Source organism: Cetorhinus maximus, chromosome 23 (assembly GCF_964194155.1).
Source record: "Cetorhinus maximus chromosome 23, sCetMax3.hap1.1, whole genome shotgun sequence".
In the NCBI taxonomy this organism is placed as follows: Eukaryota; Metazoa; Chordata; class Chondrichthyes; order Lamniformes; family Cetorhinidae; genus Cetorhinus; species Cetorhinus maximus.
In genome coordinates this window covers 59000790-59026071 of record NC_135901.1, presented here as the reverse complement: position 1 = coordinate 59026071, position 25282 = coordinate 59000790, and the positions used below count along the sequence as shown (strand labels likewise).

The following is a 25282-nucleotide window of genomic DNA, read 5'->3' as shown; positions in this document are numbered from 1 at the left end:
ACGTGAGGAAAGGGTGGGAAAGTAGGACTGACTGTGCTGCTAGTGTAGACACAGTGGGTCAAACTGCCTCCTGTGTGGGGAAAGGGTGGGGAAATGGGATTGACTACACTGCCAGTGCAGACACAATGGGTCAAGCTGCTTCTGTCTGTGTTGTACTTTCCTGTGACTCCGCAATTTGACCCACTTCTGAAAACTGGATCATACCATTTCAGAAATTTACAGCCAATTCACTATTCAGCTCTCAGCAACAATTTCATCTCACCGTCATCTTTCATTCACTTTGAGCTGCCAAGGCTCCAAATGATGGAATTCGCTCCCTCAAACTCTCTGCCTCTGTCACTCTCTCCCCTCCTTTAAGATGCTGCTTAAAACTTACCCCTTTTATCAAGCTTCTGGCCACCCATCCTAATATCTCCTTCTGGGTGGGTCACAATCAAACTTTGGGAATGCTTCCTGTGAAGTGCTTTGCGGTGTTTTATTGGGTTAAATGTCAATCAGTGAAAATTGTTGTTGTTCAGCTCCACACGGTGGGATTGGAGCTGAGGGGACAGAAAGGATCCAGCTCAGTCAGTGGCATTCTGCCTCGTGTGTGGAAGTACAGCTAGGGAGAGATACTTGAACATTTGGGCCCTATTCCTGAGCTGGATGAGCTGTTTACTACATGGAGACTATGAAATGTATTAACGGAGTCAGTGATTGAAGCAGAGACCAAGGAAACATAGAAGAACAGGTTAAGAAGGTGAGTGAATGACAGAGGGAGAAAGATCGTGGTGGTTTGGCGGGCCTGTGAGCTTAGGACTAATTCTGCTAGGGAGTCTAAACACCAACATGGACTTGTTGGAGGTGACAGTCTGATTCTATTTGATAATATTTCTGAAACTTTTGGATGTCAAAAATGCATCAATGCATAAATGGCAGCATGAAATATTGTGCACAGTAGATGAAGCTTCATGAATAAATTAGTTTCCCATTGCTCTGAGAATCCATTTATCATTCATATGGATTGGGACAGACTTTGGTAAGCTGGGATGTCATGGGAATGTGTTAATTATTAACAGGTTAATATCACACACAGTGATTCCAGGTTAAATTACCATCAGAAAATCAGTTGCTCTGAGCACTTTTTCTTATCCTTATTTTATTTATCTTATTTATTCAAGAGGGCATTAGATGATTATTTGAATAGTAACAATGTGCAGGGGTACAAGGAAAATGCAGGTCACTGGCACTGGTCATAATGCTCATTTGGAGAGCCGGTGCAGAGACGATGGGCCGAATGTCCTCCTTCTGTGCCATTCAGATTCTGTGGTTATCAGTCACATGTAGGCCAGACCAGATAAAGATGACAGATTTCCTTCCCTAAAGGGCATGTGTAATCAGATGTATTTTTTATGAAAACCGATGATAGTCTCATTGTTAACTAGCTGGTGATTACAGATTTATTAATTGAATTTAGATTCCACCAGCTGCCTTGGTGGGTTTTGAACCCGTGTTCTCAGAGCATTAGCCTGGGCCTCTGGATTACTCGTACAGTTGTCCCAGCTTTACAAAGACAGCATATCCTGAAAACAGCCCTACCTTTCCATTCAAAATAAGAAATCGAACACTATGTGGTTATTGCACCTCTCATTATAAAACAGACCAGTATTTAACTTTACAAATATGCATAAAGTATTGGGCCAGTGTCCATAAGTTACACGTCAAACATCACACAATGAATGTCACAATGTGTTACTCATACAAAATCTTAAAATAAACAATTCCAGCTACTGACCTGGAGCCTAATATTTACAAACAGCTACAACTGTCATCTTATTTGGATTTCTCCATTTACAGCAGTGATTTTAAACTCAGAGGCCAGTTTAACAGTTAAATGTTACAAATGTGCTTCAGCCTTCAGAGGACACATGAACAATAATTAAGGATATCCAGTTAAGATGGGATGGAAGTCACCTCCATTTAATAAAATGTCTTCCTTTGGATTTTGTGAAGTTTATATAGCACAGAAAAAAACTCACCTGATGCTGAAAGGTGATGAATATAAAATTCGAGGTTGCTGATTTAAATTTGATTGCTGTCTTTGGTCATCTGGCGTCTTCAAAAGATGGGTTGGAGAACACAGGTGGAGCGCACACACAGTTTAATAAATCAATTAAATAAAAGCGTATTGTTTAACATCACTACATGAATAACTATCTTTTTCAGTACCCTTTGAGTAACATATTGCTTTAATTTCTTTGAACCAGGTTTAATTATTGGCTCTGAAAGGTTATATAATAATTAAGCAAATTAATTTGTATCATAATTAAGTCCTCTCTAACAACACGGTGTGTACACCTATACCACATGGACTGCAGCGGTTCAAGAAGGCTGGTCACCACCACCTTCTCAAAGGCAATTAGTGATGGAACATAAATGCTGTCTCACATTCCATCTATGAATACATAAAACAAAAAAAAAACTATCAATCACCTTGAAAACAAGGCTGGAATCAATTAAAATACGGGTCTGTAAAAATGATAATTGCACAAGATGAATTCTGAAATTTAAAAGTAAAAAACAAAGGTGGAAGTACACAGCAGCATCAGCAGCTGGGGGTGCATGATTCATCAGGACTGCTCTGTCCCGTTCCCAACAATGTGTCAACATGAAGCAGGAAACTCTCTTCTCCCTGTGCTTCCCCCTCCCTCCCTCACCGCCCTCCCCACCCGCTCCCCCCCCCCCCCCAACCCCACCCCCTTCACTGAGTCTGAACTGGGTACAATGCGTCAACATGAAACAGAAAACTCTCTTCTCCCTGCTCCCACTCCCCTTCACTGACTCTGAATTGCGTCAAATGTACAAGGAGCTATTACTGTGTCCAGAGTTTTGTAAAATTATTTTTTATAAATAATGTTCAAAATAGTGTTACTTTTAGTTATGTTAGAGTGGGTTAACACAACCGTTTAAACTACCCTCGGGGGAGCTCGGACACCTGCACCCTGCAGACAGGACATCATTTCACTTCACAAGGTATCATTGAGAAGATTAGTATATTCCCATCCCACAATTCTTTCCTTCTCATTTCAACATTCAGGCTGATAAATAATGTTTCAATCTGCTGATGTAATTTTAGCAAATAATTTATAACTGATAAACTCAATCTCAGGTGAGAATGTGCAATGTACTGAAATCAATTAACTTTAGTCACCACAAGTGTGAACAGTTTGTGTTTGATAGACCACCAGTTGTCCGGGAAAGCTTTGTTCACTTTGCGCAGTGATAGTATTGTAGCCAATGGGGTTTTTGAAAACTTTTCCCAATAGCCCGCTATGGTGACTTGCAACAAAGTCAGCATTAGCAATTTTTGGTAATCTCTTTGGAGACTGTTTATGTATGTTAAAAGATAGTGAAGTAAACTGAGCTGATATTCAGCAGGGAAGGTAGTATCAGTGAAGAGGTGACTTAACATTGAGTTCAACAACTTCAGAACATGAACTCTTTCCTTAATTTTATAGCTTGACCCCATGACTCCAATCATCATCGGATGATAAAGCCTAATTTTGCATGCAAGACTATCGCCTTCCAATGGCGGACCTCTCACCCAGCATTCAGATCGGTACAGAATGTGCCCTAAACATTGCGCCAGTGCTATACGCATGCGTAAAGCGGAGCATGATTGGCACGCGCATGCGGTCTCCTGCCTGAGCATGCGCAGTGCTGTCCTGTGACCGGTGCCACAGAGAGCGGTTAGGAAAATGGCGACTGCAGCAGAAAAACAGAGTTAGTGGGTGGGCGGCAGGAATGGAGGCTTCATAAACACTCGATAAAAGCTGCATACCCTGAATAAGAAACTAACGGCTCTGCGTTTGCATCGAACAGACCGGAAATGGCTGGATCTCTCCCTCTGCACGGCCTGGGGGAAGCGGCTGTGCAGCAGGGCGCAGGCGCGGTTATCCTGGTCCAGTAGCAGGAGGAGAGTATGTTGTGCATTTCTATCCTGGGCTGACAGGGATGGATGTTTCTATAATCTCCTTTTCACAGGATATTAAATGGGAAGGATTTGCAGACGAAGAAAACTTAAATAAAACATCACATCAAGATCTGACAGAGTCACTCAATTCGTCGTAACCTGGACATTATCGGTCTCAGAACGTCAGTATTGAGTTCCAGATCATTAACACTCACTGTGTAAAATTTCTTCCTCACTTCCCCCCTGTAGATCTTGCCCCAAACCTTAAATCTGTGTCCTGTAATCCTTTTACGATAAAATAATGTGAACAGTTTTTCTTTAGCTACCTTAACTACACCAATCATAAACTTGTACTCCTCTATCAAATCTCTCCTCAATCCACTTTGCTTCAAGGGGAATAACCACAGTTTCTCCAACTTAACCTGAAAACTAAAATCCCTCATCCCTCGACCCATTCTGGTAAATCTTCCTCCGCACCCTCTCAAGGACCCTCACATCCTTCATAATGTGTGGTGATCACTGGTTTGCACAGACCCAGATGTTCTGTGTCCGTGTGTGTGACATCATCACACATCAACAATTACACTGTGACATCATCGCACATCGACAATTACATGGTGACATCACCCTGCTCCCCGGGTATTTCCTCAACTGGGAGATTTTTCTCTGACTCCAGTACTTCTGATATCTTTCCAGTTGCAGGATCCAGCAGGAGATTTTAAATTTAAAAACTGAAATTGTTTCAGGTTGAGTATTTTTGATTATTCATTTACAATTTAAAGCTTTTAGTTCTACGCTCTGTTATCTGGGAGAGATTTCATGACTCTGGGGCTGGTGTGATTCCTTTACAGTGGATCTGAATCCATGTCCATCTATTGCTCTGTTTCACCTCTACCCTCCCTGATCACCTCTCTGCCATTGTCTAACTTTCTCTGTCACTAATTACGAGTGTATTTTAACTATGTTTAGGATTTTAATGGTTCCTTCTGCCAACTGTGTCTAAATGAGGTTTCCACTGCTGCCCATCCCCTGACCATGTGCTGCTGGCTCACCAGCTTTATCTTCCCACAGTATCTTTCAGGAATTGTTTTTCCTGAGCTATAGTCCATTTCTGTTCCACTTTGGCACCTATATTGACCATCAGATTCTGCCCACCCTGAAATGGTAATTAATTAATTCTATTATGTAATGGAACATACCAAGGTGTTTCACAGGAAAGTTAGAAAGCAACATTTGACACCGAGCCACATGGGGAGATATCAGAGCAGATGAACAAAGGTTTACTAAACGAGGTAGGTTTTAAGAATTATCTTAAAGGAGGAAAGTGAGGTGGAGAAGTTTAGGGAGGAAATTCCAGAGCTTGTGGCCTTGGAAACTGAAGGGGAGACACCAAATGTGGAGCAGTTAAAATCAGGAATGCTGAGCAGGTCGGAATTAGAGAAGTGTAGATATCTCGGAAGGTTGTTAGGCTGGAGGAGATTACAGAGGTAGGCAGGGAGAGACCATGGAGGGATTTGAAAACAATTATGAGCAATTTAAATTTGAGGTTCTCCTTAACCCAGAGCCTTTGTATTCAGTGAGTACAGGGGTAATGGGTGAACAAGACTTGGTGCGAGTAAGCAGAGTTTTGGATTACAGGGAAGCTGAATGTGAAGGTGTTAGGATAGTTAAGCCTAGAGGGAACAAAGAAATGGATGACAGGTTGAGCAATTACATAAGGATATATGTGGATAATGTGGGAAAAATACTTTGATCGCAGAGGAGGCTCGATGGGCTGTATGGCCTGTTCCTGTTCCTATGAACAGTCTGGTTCAGCCTCAGATAGTTGGTAGGGAGAGAGATAGAGCTGATGGTCAGGGAGTGGCGTTTATAGAGGAGATTAAAGACAATGACTTCAGTCTTCCCGATATTGAAATTGAGGAAATTTCTGTTCATCCAGACAAGTCAAGATGGTGTGTGACTTGGAGGGGAAATTGGAGGTGATGGTGTTCACATACACCTGCCACCCTGGTCCTTCTAGGTGGTGGAGGTTGAAGTATCTAGAGATTTTGTCAAAGTTCTTGTGTTTAGATATCCCCTCACCCCCTGCCTCTCCCACCTTTCCCTCCATCTCCACCCTTGTAGGCCAGAGATTGTGTAGGCTGAGACCAGTTGGCAGGTCCCCTTCCCTGAAGGACATAAGTGAAGCAGTTGTATTTTTATGACAATCTGGCAGCTTTTATGGTCACTTTTAGCTAGTGCCAGCCCCACAAATTCCCAGATGCATCCAGCTCAATTTCACAACCTGTCTTTGTGTTTTTGTGGGTTCTCTCTCACTCCCTTTTTTCTGTTTTAAATCAATTTCACAGGGCATTAGAAGGGGAATATTTTCATTCAGGAAACTGAAACCAAACATCACATCAGGATCTGACCGAGTCGCCTAATTTGTGACCTGAATATCATCGGATTTTGAACATGGAAGGAAAAAGCACCATTCACAGTGGGGAGACACCGTGGAAATGTGGAGATTGTGGGAAGGGATTCAGATTCCCGTCTGAGCTGGAAACTCATCAACGCAGTCACACTGGGGAGAAACCGTTCACCTGCTCTGAGTGTGGGAAGAGATTCAGTCAGTCATCCAGCCTGCAGACACACCAGCGAGTTCACACTGATAAGAGACCTTTTAAATGCCCAGACTGTGGGAGGTGTTTTAAAAGTTCTGGTGAACTGATGTGCCATCAACGTGTTCACACTGATGAGAGACCGTTCAGCTGCTCTCACTGTGGGACTGGGTTCAGGTGGTCATCTCACTTCATTGAACACCAGCGGATCCACACTGGGGAGAGACCATTCACCTGCTCCAACTGTGGGAAGGGATTCACTCAGGCATCCCACCTGCTGTCACACCAGCGACTTCACACTGGTGAGAGGCCATTCACCTGTTCCAGGTGTGGGAAGGGATTCACTCAGGCATCCCACCTGCTGACACACCAGGTGGTTCACAGTGGTGAGAGGCCGTTCACCTGCTCCGAGTGTGGGAAGGGATTCACTCAGTCATCCAACCTGCTGAGACACCAGCGGGTTCACAGTGGTGAGAGGCCGTACACCTGCTCCGAGTGTGGGAAGGGATTCACTCAGTCATCCAACCTGCTGAGACACCAGCGAGTTCACAAGTAACTACAGTGATTGGATGTTGTTGTGAAATCACATCCAGGACTGAACCATGTTCATTGAGGTCTCTTTCTGCTGATGTTAATAAACTCCAGGTCAGTTATATAGGTTGATAATCTGGATAAAATCAAATAAATCAGCTTTGTGTTAAACTCACCATGTGTCAAGACCCTTTAATCTCTCTAATACAAGCTAGTTCCTTTTGAAGGGCTCTCCCTCTCCCTGTTTCCTCCATCATCACCTCCAACAACAAGTGTGAGGAGGTCATGGAGCTTTTTTGTCACTAAGATTGAGACAATCCGATCAGCTGCCTCTGCTGCTTCCCTCCTTTCAACTAGCCGACCGGGACAAACTGTCTCTAAGGTTCCCCCTTGTCTGAGCCCTGAACCCACATCTTTCTCCAGTTTCTCCGCAATCTCCCCTCATGCCCTCTCAGTGCTCATCTTGTCCATGAGACCCACCTCCTGCCCCCTTGACCCTATTCTCACTAAATTTCTGACCATCCAACTTCTCCATGTTAGTTGAGATGGTTAATGGTTCTCTCTCCCTTCTGGTACTGTCCCTCTCACCTTTAAATCCACCATCCTGACCCATCCTAAAAGAAAGGATCTTTCCTTGGCCCCTCCTCTTTCTCATCCTCATTCTGCCACTAGGTGACATCATCCAAATGCACCGCGTTCGTTTTCACATGTACACTGACAACACCCAGCCCTACCTCACCACCATTCCTCCCCATTCCTCCCCACTGTTGCTAAATTATCAAACTGCTTATCCCACATCCAGTACTGGATGAGCACAAATTTCCTCCCATTAAAAATTGGAGGATCAAAGCCCTTGTCTTCAGTCACCACTACAAATTCTGTTCTGTAACTACTGAGTCCATTCCTATGAGGTAACATTGGGATGTATTGTCCTATGTTTGTCAAGCCAGGAAGCTTTGTACCTAAGCGAGAGGGAGAAAGATATTCCTATAATATTCAATGCATTTCCGAAGTTTTTATGAGGTTATTAGACAGTGTTTTCTCACAGATCTCCCCACCTTGAGAAGGGAATATCCTTATTGACTTCTCACAACTGATTTCTGACTAACCTCACTATTTCTAAGCTCCGAGCTTGTTTTCCTAGTTTCTTAATGACAAACTGTTCATAACATACTAAAGCAACTAGAATGATCAGAATCAGCAACTCAAACCCTTGAGCTGCCACCTAGAGTAAATGTCAAAACTTTTCCACTAAAATATGATAACTATCATCTTAGATTCATCCTCCCCACTTGCCGATCATCTCACACAATCTATGTTATTGGCATGTTATAAATACACCTGGTTCAAACAAAATTTCATGCACGGACTTTAAAGATTCTCCAGCTCTCTGTTCACCTGCATTCTCCTTGTGGATATTTTCTAAATACAGCTTCTATTTCTCTCTTCACATTAATTTTACTCCCTCTCATAGGTACCAGTGTGTTTAATTCTGTCTAGATTGTTTGAAACTCAGTTTGAAACCAAGGTTCTGAATTGCAATAAGACAGCACAGTTTGACATTCTACGTCGTTCTGCAAGGAGCTGCGTGTTGTTTTTGTCGTCTAGTAGTTATCAAATTTGCTTTACACGCCGAAAGTTTCCTGAATCGAAACTCATTGAAGAACAGTGGAACTGGCAACATTTGTGGAAAATGTTCTTACCGCCATTGACAACCCGGATCTGAGTGACACTGAATGTTGATGGGGGAAAAATATTCACGGCTTCGCCTCTGAACCACCAAACTTTACAGTTAACTGCCGAACGCGCTGACCAATTGTTCTGCAGAGACTGATGCAACTTTCTGTGTTCTTTGTACAGGTACAGCCAAGTCTCTTTGAACATCAGCACAAGTTTCTCACCTCTTCAAACATGCTCTGCTTTGTTGTTTTTTCAAACTATTTTTACGACCAAGTGAGTAACTTCAGACTTTGCTACATTTTTCTCCGTCTGTCATCTTGTTAGCCAATCACCTCTTATATATTATAAAAACAGAAAATGCTGGCAAAACTCAGCAGGTCTGACATAATCTGTGGAGAGGGAAACCGAGTTAACGTTTCGAGTCCGTATGACTCTCCTTCAGACCTGAAAAGAAATAGAAAGTGATAGAATATATGCTATTCAAGCGGGGAGGGGAGGGGGCGGGGAGGGGGGCGGTGTGGGGCGGGTAGAGCAGGCGAGATTGGATAGAAGGTCAGTGATAGGTGGGGGTGGAGGAGAGATTGACAAATGTGTCATGGACACAAGACAAAGGGAGTGTTAATGGCAGTGGTCAGGGCTGAAGAAGGTGCGGATAGTGGCATAAAAGTAAGGAAGCAGAATGTGTGAATAGAAGAATAAGGGTCAGCACTTTGTGAAAGAGCAACATGGAACAAGGAACAGATGGCTCTATTTTGGGCTGGGGTGGGGGGAAGTGCGGTGGTTGGGGAAAAAGGATAGAAAAGGGGATAAAAGGGGGGATAAAATAATGAATAAATTAATAAAAATAAGTAAATAAAAATAAAAATATATTTTTATAGCGAGATTTTAAAAAGGGTGAAATTAGAGGAGAGAGTTCACGGTCTGAAGTTGTTCAACTCAATATTCAGTCCGGAAGGCTGTAAAGTGCCTAATCGGAAGATGAGGTGCTGTTCCTCCAGTTTGTGTTGAGCTTCACTGGAACATTGCAGCAGGCCAAGGACGGACATGTGGGCATGAGACCAGGGTGGGGTGTTGAAATGGTAAACGACAGGAAGGTCTGGGTCATACTTGCGCACAGACCGAAGGTGTTCCACAAAGTGGTCACCCAGTCTGCATTTGGTCTCTCCAATGTAGAGGAGACCGCATTGGGAACAGCAAATGCAGTGGAGCAAATTGAAGGGGGTGCAAGTGAAGCACTGCTTCACCTGAAAGGAGTGTTTTGGCCCTTGGAAAGTGAGGAGGGAGGCCCCTAAAGGGCCAACTGTCAGTTGTTCTTTCACAAAGTGCTGATCCTTGTTCTGCTATTCACACATTCTGCTTTCTTGCCTTTATGCCACAATCAGTATCTTTTTTCGCCCCAACTGCTGTCATTAACACTCCCTTTGTCTTGTGTCCCTGACTCCTTTGTCAACCCTTCCTGAGCCCCCACCTCTCACTGACCTTCCCACCTGCTCCACCCAACCCCTCATATAACAGTATAAACTCCATCACATTTCTGTCTCTCTTTTGCTCCGAAGAGTCACAAAGACTCGAGACATTGACTATGTTTCTCTCTCCACAGATGCTGTCAGATGGTGAGTTTTTCCCAGCATTTTCTGTTTTTAATACAGATTACCAACATCCACAATGTTTTAACTTATTAATTTGCTTCTTCTATATTGTTCTGCAGTCTCACAGCTTTCCACATAATACCACCATCTCAGCTGAAGGTTATCCATAGGTTCCAGAAAGGATTGAACTCGCGCCCCCTGACTTACAAGACAAGTGATGTAACCACTGAGCTATGGAGCCACCTATTAACTTAAGCTAACGGAAAATCGACCATATTCAGTAAAACGAGGTGGAGGCTGAAGTTCCAGCTGGATGACATTTGATAGACCTGGAAATGTCTAAGAGGAAGAACAGGGAGTTAAAAGATGCGACATGAAAGCGGCAGAATTTGATGTGTGTCAGTTACTTTCAGTGATGAATTTCTGCCGTGTGTTCCCTTGTCAGTTTCACAGGAGCCGCAGGGATGAGGTTGGCGGCACCTGGTTAAAATGAGGAATAATGAGAACTGTAGTCAGCGGGATTCAAACCTACAGGGGGAGAGACCAATGGATTTGAAATCCATCACCTTAAACATTCAGCCGCGACTAACAGCAGCTTCCAAGCTCAAATGTGTTCTTGTCAAATCAGAAATGGCTACAAAATAAGTCACTCGGCCCATCGTGTCTGTGCTGGCTCTCTGGAAGAACAACTCAACCAATTCCACACACCCGCCTTTCTCCCACAACAATTTATATTTGTATGGCCTCTCCGCATTTTTCCAAACAAAATAACATTCACAACCCGCCCTATATTAAACTAGAATCTCCTCTTGTTCTCCGAAAGGGAATTCCTAAAGTTCCCCAAAATGGGAATATGACTTAAACTGTGGCAGCGCTGGGATTCAGATCCACCCCTCGAGGGACTGGAAGGAACCCAAGTCCAAATCTTCATGTTACTGAGTCGGGGAAACTTTGTTAATTAAGGGAAACTGTGCATGGATTCTGCAGAAACTCCTTCTTCAAAAGTGAATTAGACAGTTACTTGAAATAGAGAAAAATTAGACTTATGGAGAGAGAGAAATATATTGAGACGAATTGGTTCCTCTTTAAAAAAGAAGCTGGCACAGTAGAGATGATCTAATGACCATCCAACCTGCTGTGCCATTTGATGATGACATTGTTGATCAGTCTGTCTCCAGCATTCCTAATGAGAACAACCGAATTCCATTTCTTCAAAACAAAGACCCAAAAATGCTGTTGCGGAATTGCATTGTAGTCAGATGTACTGGGCTTCTTATCAATGGAGTTTCTGTAGTGTAGTGGTTATCACGTTCACCTTACATGCGAAAGATCCCCGGTTCGAAACCGGGCAGAAACGTTACTGCAACTTGCTCATTTAAGTAAGAGGAAAAGCTGTGTTGCTCCTTCTGGTTGTTGAATATTAGCTGAATGCAGTGTCTCACAGCCGTATTGCACTTGCTCTTTGCCTTATCTGTTGGAACTCGCCGGGTAACAAGAGAATTGGCGAATTCTGTCTATTTTTATTGTTTAATGATCCAATGACAATCCGGGACTGTGAGACAATGAATGCTGCTCCAGCTAACAGCAATCGCTGTTGTCATTGGCTGAAGAAGTCGGTTGTGTTCTAGAGAAACGTGTCATTTTGTCGGAGAAAAGTGTCTGTTGAAAGAAGTTTGAAATGAAAATAAAAGGCACAGAAAGCATGGAAATGCCGGGCTGTAAAGCTGCAAACCTGGGGGTCTAGTGGTTAGGGTTCGGCGCTTATAAATGTCATGAGAATGATTAATATAAATATGCATTACTTCTTGATTGAAAACTGAAAACGCATATCAGTTCCACCTGAATCAGTGGAGTGGGAGCTGGAGTATTGCATCAGCGCCGGAAATGTCACCCGTGCAACAGGTAGCGAACAAATTCAGAGGTGAAGATAAGGAATGAGAGAAGGGCATGGCAGGCTGCAGATCACTGACTATAGAGACGGTGGTTCACGGCAAAATATAGCGGTAATAGGGGAGATTTCACTGTTTACACCGACACAAACCTCTCCCAGGTCTGGTTCCGAATCTTGTGCCAAATGACAAAAAAATTCTCACTGAATTTACTCAGTCCCATGACGTCAGAAGAGCTGAACACAAGTGAAGAAGGTGGATTTTGCTGGAATGGGTTGACGATGATGGAATGACTGTGAAGGCAGCAGCAGTGGGGATGGAAATGAAACAATTATAGAAAGTTACTTTGAAAGGGTAGTTGTGATTGGTTGATCAAGAGTGATATTTTTGCCAGTTTGAACAGCAGGAAGATAAATCTGTCCCATTCCCACCCATATTTTGCACTATCATCCCTTTCGTCAGTTTCTGTCTCAGGCCTTGTAACCTATCACAGTCCTTCCGTTTTGTCCTTTCACTCCCTTTCGCCTCTGGACTTGTTTTCCACCTGTTACATCTGTGACTTTTCCAGCTCTGATGAAAGATCATCCAGCTGGAAGATTAACTCTCTTTCTCACTCCACAGACGCTGCCAAACCTGGTTTCATTTAATCAGGAATTTCTGTTCATTGTGACAGTACACTCAGTAGTAAGGAAAAGGATTTCCTTGACCGGGAATTGCCAGTGAAAGCACCAAATCCTCAGCACTGAACAGTCACAACTTCCAGTGAAGCAGAGGGCAATTTTAACGCAGAAACAACCAAATCGATTTTTCACAAAGTGGGACGGAGAAAGACTCAGTTTGAGCGGTGATACTGCTGGAGCAATGGAGAGCTGGCTATCACCCACGGAAGCTGCAAAGTTTTCAGGAATAATGGCGCCTAGCGTGGGGCTCAAATACATGGCCCCGGAGTTTAGAGTTTCATGTTCTATCGATTGAGCTAACCGGACTAGCATTTAAAGCCGTTCATATTCCAAAATACAAGGATAGAAATCCTGATTTCCAGTTGGTGTCTCAGCTTCTTCTGAGTTTAACTCATGTGAATAAAGCTCGTGATGATAAAAATGTGTTCATCCCCTTAGGGAACTGAAGCACATTGACACAAACAGAGGATCACAAATAGACATTTACACTGAGAGTGACAGAGGCCGAAGGAGAGGCAAACACCAAGAAAGCAAGGGCGACACCAACTTGGCCAATTATTGTTCCTTTCCAGACTCCAAATTGAGTAAATGTTTGCAGCTGAACGGAAATGAAGAAACGCGGAAGGGAAGCACGTAAAGCACACGGGAGTGTTTGGAAGGTTTTTATTCAATTTAACCAATAACTAACCCTGGAGGCATCTAAAGGAAGATGTGCAGTCAGCCAGACTCAAACCTGCTTCAGGAGACCCCAATGGATTTCAAGCCCATCACTTGAAACACTTGGCCCCGACTACAGGCCTTATGGTGATTTTAATGTTGTTCATATAACATCCCAGAACGGTTCTAGCAGCGACAGAGAGCATTCGGCTCCACATCTTCCCGTCACCCTGCAATTTACACTGACTCTCCTTGTTCTTCCTACCAAAATGAAGATCTTAAAAGGACACCGACTTCGAGCCGATTCTGAGATGATGTGACTGAAAGGGCAACACACACAGGAGAATGGAGTCTAAGCCCAACCCCCTGAGACCGCTCGACCATGCTATCTCCACTCAATGCACACTAACCATTGCCTTGAGTGGTGTTTGCACTGAATTACAACATAACCAACATAACCAAGATAGTCCATTTTACCTCCCGAGCCCCTCATAGTATCATAATATCAGGTCCAAAGTTACCCCACAGATAGAGGCCATTCAGCCCGTGTCATAGCAACAAAGGGCTCAGGAACAGGATCAGGAATAGGCCATTCAGCCCTGTTCAATAAGGTCATGGCTGATCTGGTTGTGGGCTCAACTCCAATTTCCTGTCAGCCCGCCATAACCCTTGACTCCCTTATCTATCAAAAATCTGTCTAAGTCTGCCTTGAATAAATTCAACGACTCAGCCTCCAATGCTTTCTGAGGAAAATAATTCCACAGACTAACGACCCCCCGAGAGAGAAAAAAAACTTCTCATCTCCGTCTGAAAAGGGAGACCTCTTACTCTTCTGGAAACTAACTCGCCTGGTCCCACTACCTCGCCTTTTGCCCAGAGACCTGGATTTTCTGTCCAATCCTCTTTTGAAATCCACGATTGAATCTGCCTCCCCCATACTCTCAGGTAGTGCATTCCAGATCCTAACCACTCGCTGTGTCACAGAGAAACCCCTTTAGAATTATTGGCTTCGGGACAATCAGAATATTTGGTAACAGACAAAACACTGAAAGTTTCAAAGGGAGACGGCAACTGTTGTAGGAGAGCTGGTTCCCGGTGACATGGATGTGTCTGCAGTGGGTGGGATTGTTTCCATGTATCCACGATGAGTGTCCCAAATTTAATTTTGGGAGAATGAAACTGATAGAGAACAATTGTCATTCTGGTAGCAGCAATCTGAAGCTTTAACTCACTTTAGGGTATCTCGAAGAGTCAACTTTCATCAGTCTCTGTTGCACAATTGATCAGTGCATTCAGCTGAGAACTGAAAAAAATCGGTGATTTGAGGCCACCCAGGGGTGAATCCGTTGTCGTTTTCTCCCCATCAACATTCATTACCACACAGGTCTGGCTGGCTCTGTGGCTCTGAAACCACAGGAAAATATCGCCCAACGCTCCAAGCTCGACTTTTACCCTCTGAGTTCCCACATCAATCTTCATTTCTGAACTTTCATTTCAAAGAATATTCTGAATATTCATTTTACAGAAAATAAACGATCATGTACCTCCATCTAGCCCAATAGAAATATATGAAGTTATTGGATCAAACAAACGCATCAATTTTTCTCTCTTCCTCAGCTCCACAGTGAGTGAGACAGGGAAATGCAGCAATTATCCAGCCCAACACTCCCCAATCAGCCGCTGCCAGAAGAAACATTTTTTAAAAACTGTTATTATTTTGCTGAATTTTATTATGAGAAAGAGTGAAGAATCAGGGAGGTGGTGGCTTAGTTGTATTGTCACTGGGCTAGTAATCCAGAGACACAGGGTAATTCTTTGGGGGCCAGGGTTGGAATCCCACCTGGAATTGAAAGTCTAATGGTGACCATGGAACAATTGTCATAAGAACCCATCTGGTTCACTAATGTCCTTTAGGGAAGCAAGAATGACACCAACCTGGTTCTGTTTTTGTTCTATTTCCCAGTGCTAGTTTCATGACTGTTTTCGTGAATGAACGGAAATATGAAAACTCTCGAATGTTTGGTTGGATTAGATTCAATTTAACTGATAATTAACTCTGTAGACAGCGAGTTAAAAGCAGGGAAAATGGGAAGCGGAAAACCCCAATGGATTTTGACTCCAACGCCTTAACCACTCGGCCACGATGACTGGTCCTCTGCACAGTTTAATGTTGTTGGTATAAAATCATAAATGCCTACAGCAGAAAAGGAGTAAATTCGGCCCATCGTGTCCGTGTCGGGTCTCTGGAAGAGCAATTTAACTAATGTCATAATCCCACCTTTTTCCCACAGCAATTTATATCGATCCTGTCCCTCCTCGTCCTTCCTGTAAAAATGAAACACCGCATACATACCCCTAAATAAAATTTGAGCTGGCACATGTTCGACCTGCTGTTCAAACGGCTCATGTACAATTTGCAATTTCCAAAACCCACCAATATCATCACTGCGGCTCCTGTGAAACTGACAACGGAACACACGGCAGAAATTCATCACTGAAAGTAACTTACACACGTCAAATTCTAAACGCTTCCATGCTGCAGCTGTTTCTGCTTCTATCCCTGCCTCGCCTCCGGCTCCCTGTGCCCGTTAAACTCCCAGGTCAATTAATTGCTTGATGCAGGCAAAGTCAGTTCACGAACCCAATTTTTCCCTGGAAAGCAGGGACAGGGAATGTAAGACACGAGGCTTTGAGTCGGGATGGGTTGAAAGGAGCTCATTTTCCTGATTGTCTGAGATACTGATTACAGGAATATGCACAGTGTCAATTCTCCACAGCCAGACTCTCCTTCGAATCTTGTGCACCTTTGAAACTGTTAATATTTTCACACTGGATTTCAATGTGAAGAAAGCGGAGCTGGGGTGAGTTTATGTTGTTCAGTCGATGTACTGCAAGAAGGTACACAACAGGCTCATGATAAAAGTGCCTATTTTGAAAGGGATGCTCCATCTCCATATCATTATGTTTATCCAGAAGCCCTGTAAAAGGTGCAAGAAAGATTTACTGGAGTGATGCCAGAACTGAAAAGTTATAACATTCAAGAACGATTGAACAGGTTAAACATGTTTTCTCTGGAAAGCAGGGTGAGGGATGACTTTATCGAAGCTGTTAATATTAGAAAAGTGTTTGGAAGATGTTTCCACTTGCGGATAGACAAGAATCAATATAACTTAGTCACCAATAAATCCAACGTTCATTTCAGAAGCAAAGTCGTTGACCAGAGATAAAGGCTGAAAATGATAAAAATACTCGGAATATCTGGGAATTTCTGTGGATTGAGAGTCAGAGTTATGTTTTAAGGTCTGTGCACTGACTCAGTACAACCCTGCTGAAAATTCACACACCTGAGAGGAAAAATATGTCTCTCTCCACTGACGTTACCAGTCCTGTTTCGAATTCCAAAATGTCCTGTGTTTATTTCAGATTTACAGCATCGCTTTTCTCTTTTCCTTGGATGAAAATGTAGAACATATTTCCAGAAGGATTTGAGATCCAAGTCTGAGCTGCACACTCCTGGGTAAAGTCACACGGTGAAAACATTATTCACCAGCTGAATGTGGAAATGATTCACTTGATCATCTGATGAGTTGACACAGCAGCAGTCACATCTGATGGAGAAAATTCTGGTAGTTCTTGTGTGCAAAGTTTGGTCACCAGTCACCAGAGACTTTAAAAGTTCAAAAGATTTAAGCCGCAATAGGCACATTCTTACTGGCAAGACGGAGTTTAAATGTTCAGTGTGTGGAAAGAAAAATAACTTCTTCACCTCACCTGCTAAGAATCCAGTGAATTGACATCTAGCTGTAAGGGTTTGTTCTGTTGTTAATTACACCCAGGACAGAAGTGTGGTAGAGGCATGTGCACTTTGTTACCTCAATTGATATGATAATTTTATATTTTGACCCTAAATCTCCAGTCATTATCGGATCATGAAACAGTATCGGCTTCTAATGGCGGACCTGTCACCCAGCATTCACAGCGGGAAAGAATATGCCTGATATAGAGTTCGGCGTGCGGCGCATGCGCATTACGTAGTGTGATTGTCACATGCGCATTGATGTCTCCTATCTGCGCATGCGTGGTTCTGTCTTGTGACCAGAGCTGCAGAGAGCGGTTAAGCAAATGGCGACGGCAGCAGAGCAACAGAGTTAGTGGGTGGGCAGGAGGAATGGAGCCAGTGGAGTGGGCAGGGAGGTCTCATAATAATTTGGTGCAGGCCGCAGAGCCTTAATCAGAAACTACCGGCCCCATGTTTGTAGTGAACAGTCTGGAGATGGCTGGGTCTCTCCCTCTGCTCGGCCCGGGGGGGGCGGGGTGGGGGGGGGTGGTGGGTGCGGCTGTGCAACAGGGCGCATGCGCGGTCATCCTGGTCCAGGTAGCAGGAGGAGCGAATGTTGTGAATTTCTGTCCTGAACTCACAGGGATGGATTTTGGAAACTCCTTTTACAGGGGGTTAAAAGGGGAGAATTTGCACACAGCAAACTCAAACCAAGAGGAATTTTTGTCTCTTGCAATTTCTATCCTGCACTGACAGTGATGGATTTTTTTAATAATCTTTTTACAGGATGTAAAATGGGAAGGATTTACAGATGGGAAACTCAAACCAAACATCACATCAAGATCTAACAGTCACTCGATTCATCAGGACCTGAATATTATCGGCCTCTGACTGTGAGCATTGAGTTCCAGCTCACTCAATCACTCACTGTGTAATTTTTTTTTCCCTCACACCTCACCCCCACCCCCCCACCTCCCCCCCCCCCCCCCCCCCCCCCGCCACCCCCCTGCAGATCTTGCCTCAAATCTTAAATCTGTGTCTGTAATCCTTTTATGATCCACTAATGTGAACATCTTTATCTACCTTATCTCAACCTATCATAAACTTACACACCTCCATAAAATCTCCCCTCAACCTATTTTGCTCCAAGGAGAATAACACCAGTTTCTCCAAACTAACCTTACAACTAAAATCCCTCATCCCTCGAACCATTCTGGTAAATCTCCTCTGTACCCTCTCAAGGACCTTCACATCCTTCATAAAGTGAGGTGATCACTGGTTTGCACAGACCCAGATGTTCTGTGCCCATGTGTGTGACACCATCACACATTGACAATTACACGGTGAAGTCATCCCGCTCCCTGGGTATTTCCTCAGCTGGAAGATTTTTCTCTGATTCCAGTGCTTCTGATATCTTTCCAGCTGCAGGATCCAGCAGGAAATTTTAAATTTAAAAACTGTATTGTTTCAGAGTTGAGTATTTTTGACTATTCATCTGCAGTTGAGAGCTTTTAGTGCTGTGCTCTGTTATCTGTTTCGTGGCTTCATGACTCTAGGGCTGGTGTGGTTCCTTTACTGTGGATCTGAATCCATGTCCATTTATTGCTTTTTTTCATCGTCTGCCCTCCCTGATCACCTCTCTGCCATTTTCTAACTTTCTCTGTCACTAATTACGAGTGTATTTTAACTATGTTTCGGAATTTACTGTTCCTTCTGCCAACTGTGACTTAATGAGGTTTCCACTGCTGCCCATCCCCTGACTATGTGCTGCTGGCTCACCAGCTTTATCTTCCCACAGTATCTTTCAGGAATTGTTTTTCCTGCGCTACAGTCCATTTCTCTTCCACTTTAGTGCCTGTGTTGACCATCAAATTCTTCCCACCCTGAAATGATAAATCATTAATTCTATTGTGTAATAGAATGTACCAAGGTGTTTCACAGGAGTGTTAGAAAGCAACATTTGACACTGAGCCACATGAAGAGATATCAGGGCAGATGGACAAAAGTTTACTGAAAGAGGAAGGTTTTATGGATTATCTTAAAGGAGGAAAGTGAGGTGGAGAGGTTTAGGGAGGAAGTCCCAGAGGTTGTGGCCTTGGCAGCTGTTGGGGGAGACACGAAAAGTGGAGCAGTTAAAATCAGGAATGCTGAGCAGGTCGGAATTAGAGAAGTGTAGATATCTCGGAGTGTTGTGAGGCTGGAGGAGATTACAGAGGTAGGCAGCGAGAGACCATGGAGGGATTTGAAAACGAGGATGAGAAATTTAAAATTGAGGTTCTCCTTAACCCAGAGGCTTTGTAAGTCGGTGGATACAGGGGTGATGGGTGAACAAGACATGGTGCGAGTAAGCAGAGTTTTGTATTACAGGGAGGTTGAATGTGGAAAGCCGGCCGGGAGTCTCTTAGGATAGTTACATCTAGAGGGAACAAAGGAATGGATGACAGATTGAGCAATTACATACAGGGCTATGCGGATAGTGTGGGAAAAAGACTTTGATCAGATTGAATGGCAGAGCAGGCTCGATGGGCTGAAGGGCCTACTCCTGCTCCTATGTCCCTATCAATGTCTGGTTCAGCCTCACACATTTGTCAGGGAGAGGGATGGAGCCGGTGGTCAGGGAGTGGAGTTTGTAGCAGAGACTGAAGACAATGGCTTCAGTCTTCCCGATATTGAAACGGAGAAAATTTCTGTTGATCCAGACAAGTCAGGATGATGTGTGACTAGGAAGGGATCTTGGAGATGATGGTGTTCACATACACCTGTGACCCTGTTCCTTTAGGTGGTGGAGGTTGAGGTTTCTGGAGACTTTGTCAAAGTTCTTGTTGTGTTGTAGGTATCCCTTCACACTCTGCCTCTCCCACCTCTGTCTTCCTCTCCTCCCTTGTGGGCCAAAGTCTTGTGTAGGCCCAGACTGGGTGGCAGGTTCCCTTCCCTGAAGGACATTAGTGAACCAGTTGGGTTTTCATGACAATCCAGCAGTTTTCATGGTCACTTTCTCCTCATGCTGGCCCCACAAATTCCCAGATTCATTCAGCTCAATTTCACAACCTACCTTTGTGTTTTTGTGGGTTCTCTCTCACTCCCTTTTTTCTGTTTTAAATCAATTTCACAGGTTATTAGAAGGGGAGGATTTGCAGTCAGGAAACTGAAACCAAACATCAGGATCTGTCAGAGCCGGCTAATTTATCGAAACCTAAATATCATCGGATTTTGAACATGGAAGGAAAAGGCACCGTTCACAATAGGGAGATACCGTGGAAATGTGGGGATTGTGGGAAGGGATTCAGATACCCGTCTAAGCTGGAAACTCATCGCCGCACTCACACTGGGGAGAGGCCATTCACCTGCTCCCAGTGTGGGAAGGGATTCAGACAGTCATCCAGCCTGAAGACCCACCAGCGAGTTCACACTGATAAGAGACCTTTTAAATGTTCAGACTGTGGGAAGTGCTGGAAAGGGTCTGAGGAACTGATGCGTCATCAGCGTGTTCACACTGATGAGAGACCGTTCAGGTGCTCTCACTGTGGGACTGGATTCAGATGTTCACCTCATCTCACAGAACACCAGCGAACTCACTCAGGGGAGAGGCCGTTCACCTGCTCTGAGTGTGGGAAGGGATTCATTACCTCATCCAGCCTGCTGAGACACCAGTGAGTTCACACTGATGAGAGGCCCTTTCAATGTCCAGACTGCGGGAAATGCTATAAAAGCTCTGGGGCGCTGATGTGTCATCAACGCATTCACACTGATGAGAGACTGTTCAGGTGCTCTCACTGTGGGACTGGGTTCAGGCGATCATCTCAACTCACTGTACACCAGAGAGTTCACACTAGGGAGAGACCGTTCACCTGCTCTGAGTGTGGGAAGGGATTCACTCAGTCATCCAGCCTGCTGACACACCAGCGGGTTCACACTGGGGAGAGGCCGTTCATCTGCTCCGAGTGTGGGAAGGGATTCACTCAGTCATCCCATCTGCTGACACACCAGCGAGTTCACACTGGGGAGTGGCCGTTCAACTGTTCCGGGTGTGGGAAGGGATTCACTTGCTTATCCCATCTGCTGAGACACCAGCGAGTTCACACTGGGGAGAGGCCATTCACCTCTTCCGGGTGTGGGAAGGGATTCACTCACTTATACCATTTACAGAGACACCAGCGAGTTCACAAGTAACTACACTGATTAGATGTTGTTGTGAAATCACATCCAGGACTGAACCATGTTCATGGGGGTCTCTTTCTGCTGATGTTAATAAACTCCAGGTCAGTTATAGGGTGTAATATCCTGGATAAAAGTCAAATAAATCAGCTTTGTGTTAAACTCACCATGTGTCAAGTGTTTTTAATCTCTCAGACACAAGTTAGTTACTTTTGAAGGGTTCTTCCTCACCCCCGTCTCCTTCCTCACCTCCAACAACAAGTGTGAGGAGCTCATGGGGCAGGAAATTACGCTCGGTGGGCGAGTGTCCCGACGTCATCGCGCAGTCCCGCAATATTTCACCAACAATTAAGAAGCCTGTAAGGCCACTAAGAAGTTAATTAAATTCAAATTTACGCTGCCCATCGTACCTAATGGTTGGCAGGCGGGCGAAAAGACCAAGCGGCCTTTACCTTTATCAGGAAACCTCATCCACGGGCGGGACGAGGTCACCTGAAGCAAATCAAATTTTACACTTGAATTAAAAACATGAAACAAAAAGAGAAAATGCTGGAAAAACTTAGCATGTCTGACAGCATCTCTGGAGAGACAGAGTTTTGTTTTTTTGCAAAAAGTATTTTGCAGTATTTCGCTTTTATCTTATTTAGTACACTTCTCTTCCAGGAATGCCTGTCTTGAAGAAGTACGGCCCTGCAGTATTTTGCTTTTATCTTATTAACTAAAAACATCTCCCTGATCATGTGACAGAGTGATATGAGGGGACATGTTTCATAACCTGTATAAAATTTATAATTTCTTTTTCAAATCAATCCATCTCCCGGAGACAGCTCTCTGACTCAGGGAGATTATGTAGCTCGCTCTCGCGTGCATGCACAAAGGTCACACTCGCCCAGCTCGCACTCCTCCCCCCGCCCGCACAGGCAGCACTGAGCACTGCTGCTCACGTTTCACGCAGCGCAGGCCTTAATTGGCCCCCAGCATGAAATTGCCTTCCGGGCCTGATTGCAGGCAGCGGGCGGCTTCCTGACTGCCCCACTCGCCCCCGCCGAGCCTGCACGCCAAGGGCAAAATTCTACCCATGGAGCTTCCTTGTCACTGAGATTGAGAAAATCCAATCAGCTGCCTCTGCTGCTTCCCTCCCTTCCACTAGCCCACCAGGACAAATTGAACCCTGAATTCACATTTTCTCCAGTTTCTCTCCCATCTCCCCTCATGTCCTCTCAGTGCTCATCTTGTCCACGAGACCCACTTTCTGCTGTACTGACCCCACTCTCACCGATCTACTGATCACCCAACTTCTCCATGTTAGCTGATATTATTCACAGTTTTGTCTCACTCTCTTCTGGTACTGTCCCTCTCACCTTTTAATCCACCATCCTGACCCATCCTAAAAACAGGATGTCTCTTTGCCCCCTCCTATTTCCCATCTCCATGCTACCACTAGGTGACATCATCCAAAAGCACCGTGTTACTTTACACATGTACACTGACAACGCCCAGCTCTACCTCACCACCATCCCTCTCCATTCCTCCACTGTTACTAAATTATCCAACTGCTTATCCCACATCCAGTACTGGATGAGCAGAAATTTCCTCCAATTAAAAATTGAAGACAAAAGCCATTGTCTTCAATCACCACTACAAATTCCATCCCATAACTACTGAGACCATCCCGATGAGTTATCATAAGGGTACGCTGTCCTATGTTTATCAACCCAGGAATCTTTCTTCCTATACAAGGAAGAGAGAGAGAGAGAGAACTATTTCTGTAATGTTCATTAAATTTCTGAAGATTTTATAAGGTTAATTAGACAGTTATTTCTCACAGATCTCTCCACCTTGAGAAGGGAATATCCTTTCTGACTTCTCACAACTGATTTCTGACTAACCTCACTATTTCTAAGCTACGAGCTTGTTTTCCTAATTTCTTGATGACAAACTGTAGATAACATACTAAACCTACTTGAATGATCAGAATCAGCAACACAAACACTTGAGCTGCCACCAAGAATAAATGTCAAAACTTTTCCGCTAGAATGTGATAACTATCGACTTAGATTCATCCTCCCCATCTGCTGATCATCCCACACAATTCTAAATTATTGACATGTTGTAATTACATCTGGTTCAAACAAAAGTTTATGCACAGACTTTAAAGATTCTTCAGCTCTCTGTTAACCTACATCCTCTTCGTGGATATTTTCTAAATCCAGATTCTATTTCCTTCTTCAAATTAATTTGACTCACTTTGATATGTTCAAGGTGTTTAATTCTTTCCTGAATGTTTGAGAGACAATTTTTATCTGGAATAGGTCTTACTGTATTGATAATTTAAAACATTGTTTCATTCTCCTGGCCACAATAATCACTCATGCCCTGTTTATTCTTCTTCATTCATGGGATATGCGCTTCGCTGGCTGGGACAGCATTTATTGCCCAACGCTAGTTCTGCTTGAGAAGGTGGTGATGAGCTGCCTTCTTGAACCACTGCAGTCCATGTGGTGTAGCTACACCCACAATGCTGTTAGGAAGGGACTTCTAGGATTTTCAACCAACGACAGTGAAGGAATGGCAATATATTTCCCTTTCAGGATGATGAGTGACTTGGAGGGGAATTTCCAGGTGGTTGTGTTCCCATCTATCTGCTGCCCTGATCCTTCTAGATGTTATTGATCATGGGTTTGGATGGTGCTGTCGAAGGAACCTTGGTGAATTCCTGCAGTGGTCATCATCAAAGCCCATCTACTCTCATCCATTTTCCACCACTTGGCCCGTAGCCCTGTAAGCTGTGGTGTTTCAAGTGTTCATTTAAATACTTCTTAACTCTTGTGAGGGTTCCTGCCTCTACCACTCCCTCAGGCACTGAGTCCCACATTTCACCTGGGCCTGGGGATTTATCCACTTTTAAGGCCGCCATTAGAGACTGAGTCTCAGTTAATCATTGTCTGAATCTGGAGATGAGAGGGGCAGATTCTGTTAGTAAATGGATTGAAAAATAAAAAAGACCAAGTTCCAGCTCATACCATTTGCACCTTATGATAACATAGTTATGGGTAATATTGAGGATGGATAGAGTCGTATTAGAAGCATTTCAGGGAAGGTTCACTCAGTTGATTTCTGGGATGAAAGCGTTGTCTTTCTTTTAAAATTCATTCATGGGATGTAGGCTTCACCGGCAGGTTCCAGATAGACCCCACCGTCTGGGTGAAAAGAAAATCCTCAAATCCCCTCTAAACCTTCTGCCCCTTAACGTAAATCTATGCCCCCCTGAGTATTGACCCCTCCACTAAAGAGAAAAATGTCTTCCTATCCGCCCTATCTATGCCCCTCATAATTTTGTACACCTCTATCAGTTAATCCCTCAGCCTTCTCTGCTCCAAGGAAAACAACCCCAGCCTATCCAGTCTCTCTTCATAGCTGAAACTCTCCAGCCCAGGCAACATCCTGGTGAATCTCCTCTGCACCCTCTCCAGTGCAATCACATCCTTCCTATAGTGCGGCAAACAGAACTGCACAGAGTACATCAAATGTGGCCTAACTAATTCTTTATACAGCTCCATCATAACGTCCTTGCTCTTGCATTCAATGCCTCGACTAATATGTCGACAATGTTTGACACAAAGCTGATTGATTTAACCTTTATCCAGGATATTAAACTCCAGCCCAGTGACAGGGATTATTAACATCAGCAGAAACAAACCCCAACTGTCGGAATGAGCATGGTTCAGTCCTGGATGTGATTTGCAGCAACAATAACAGCAGAATCCAACC

At 44.0% G+C, this 25282-nt stretch overlaps 1 protein-coding gene, 1 non-coding gene and 2 pseudogenes across 2 annotated transcripts in view; all 4 read left to right on the top strand.

The window, feature by feature from the left end:
* The first annotated feature begins 3247 nt into the window (after nt 1-3247).
* Nucleotides 3248-3365, top strand: LOC144698609 (U4 spliceosomal RNA; annotated as a pseudogene).
* A 3035-nt stretch (nt 3366-6400) lies between these two features.
* The window catches only part of LOC144698066 (uncharacterized), a 30224-nt gene continuing 11342 nt past the window's right edge, over nt 6401-25282 (top strand). The window contains exon 1 of the mRNA XM_078569993.1: nt 6401-7096. Coding sequence (XP_078426119.1) covers nt 6407-7096 — 690 coding nt within the window. The 5' untranslated portion in view covers nt 6401-6406. The remainder of the gene's footprint in view (nt 7097-25282) is intronic.
* Nucleotides 11637-11709, top strand: trnav-uac (transfer RNA valine (anticodon UAC)). Its single transcript has one exon. It is a non-coding gene; the product is annotated as a tRNA-Val (tRNA).
* LOC144698572 (uncharacterized) lies at nt 20573-21526 on the top strand (annotated as a pseudogene).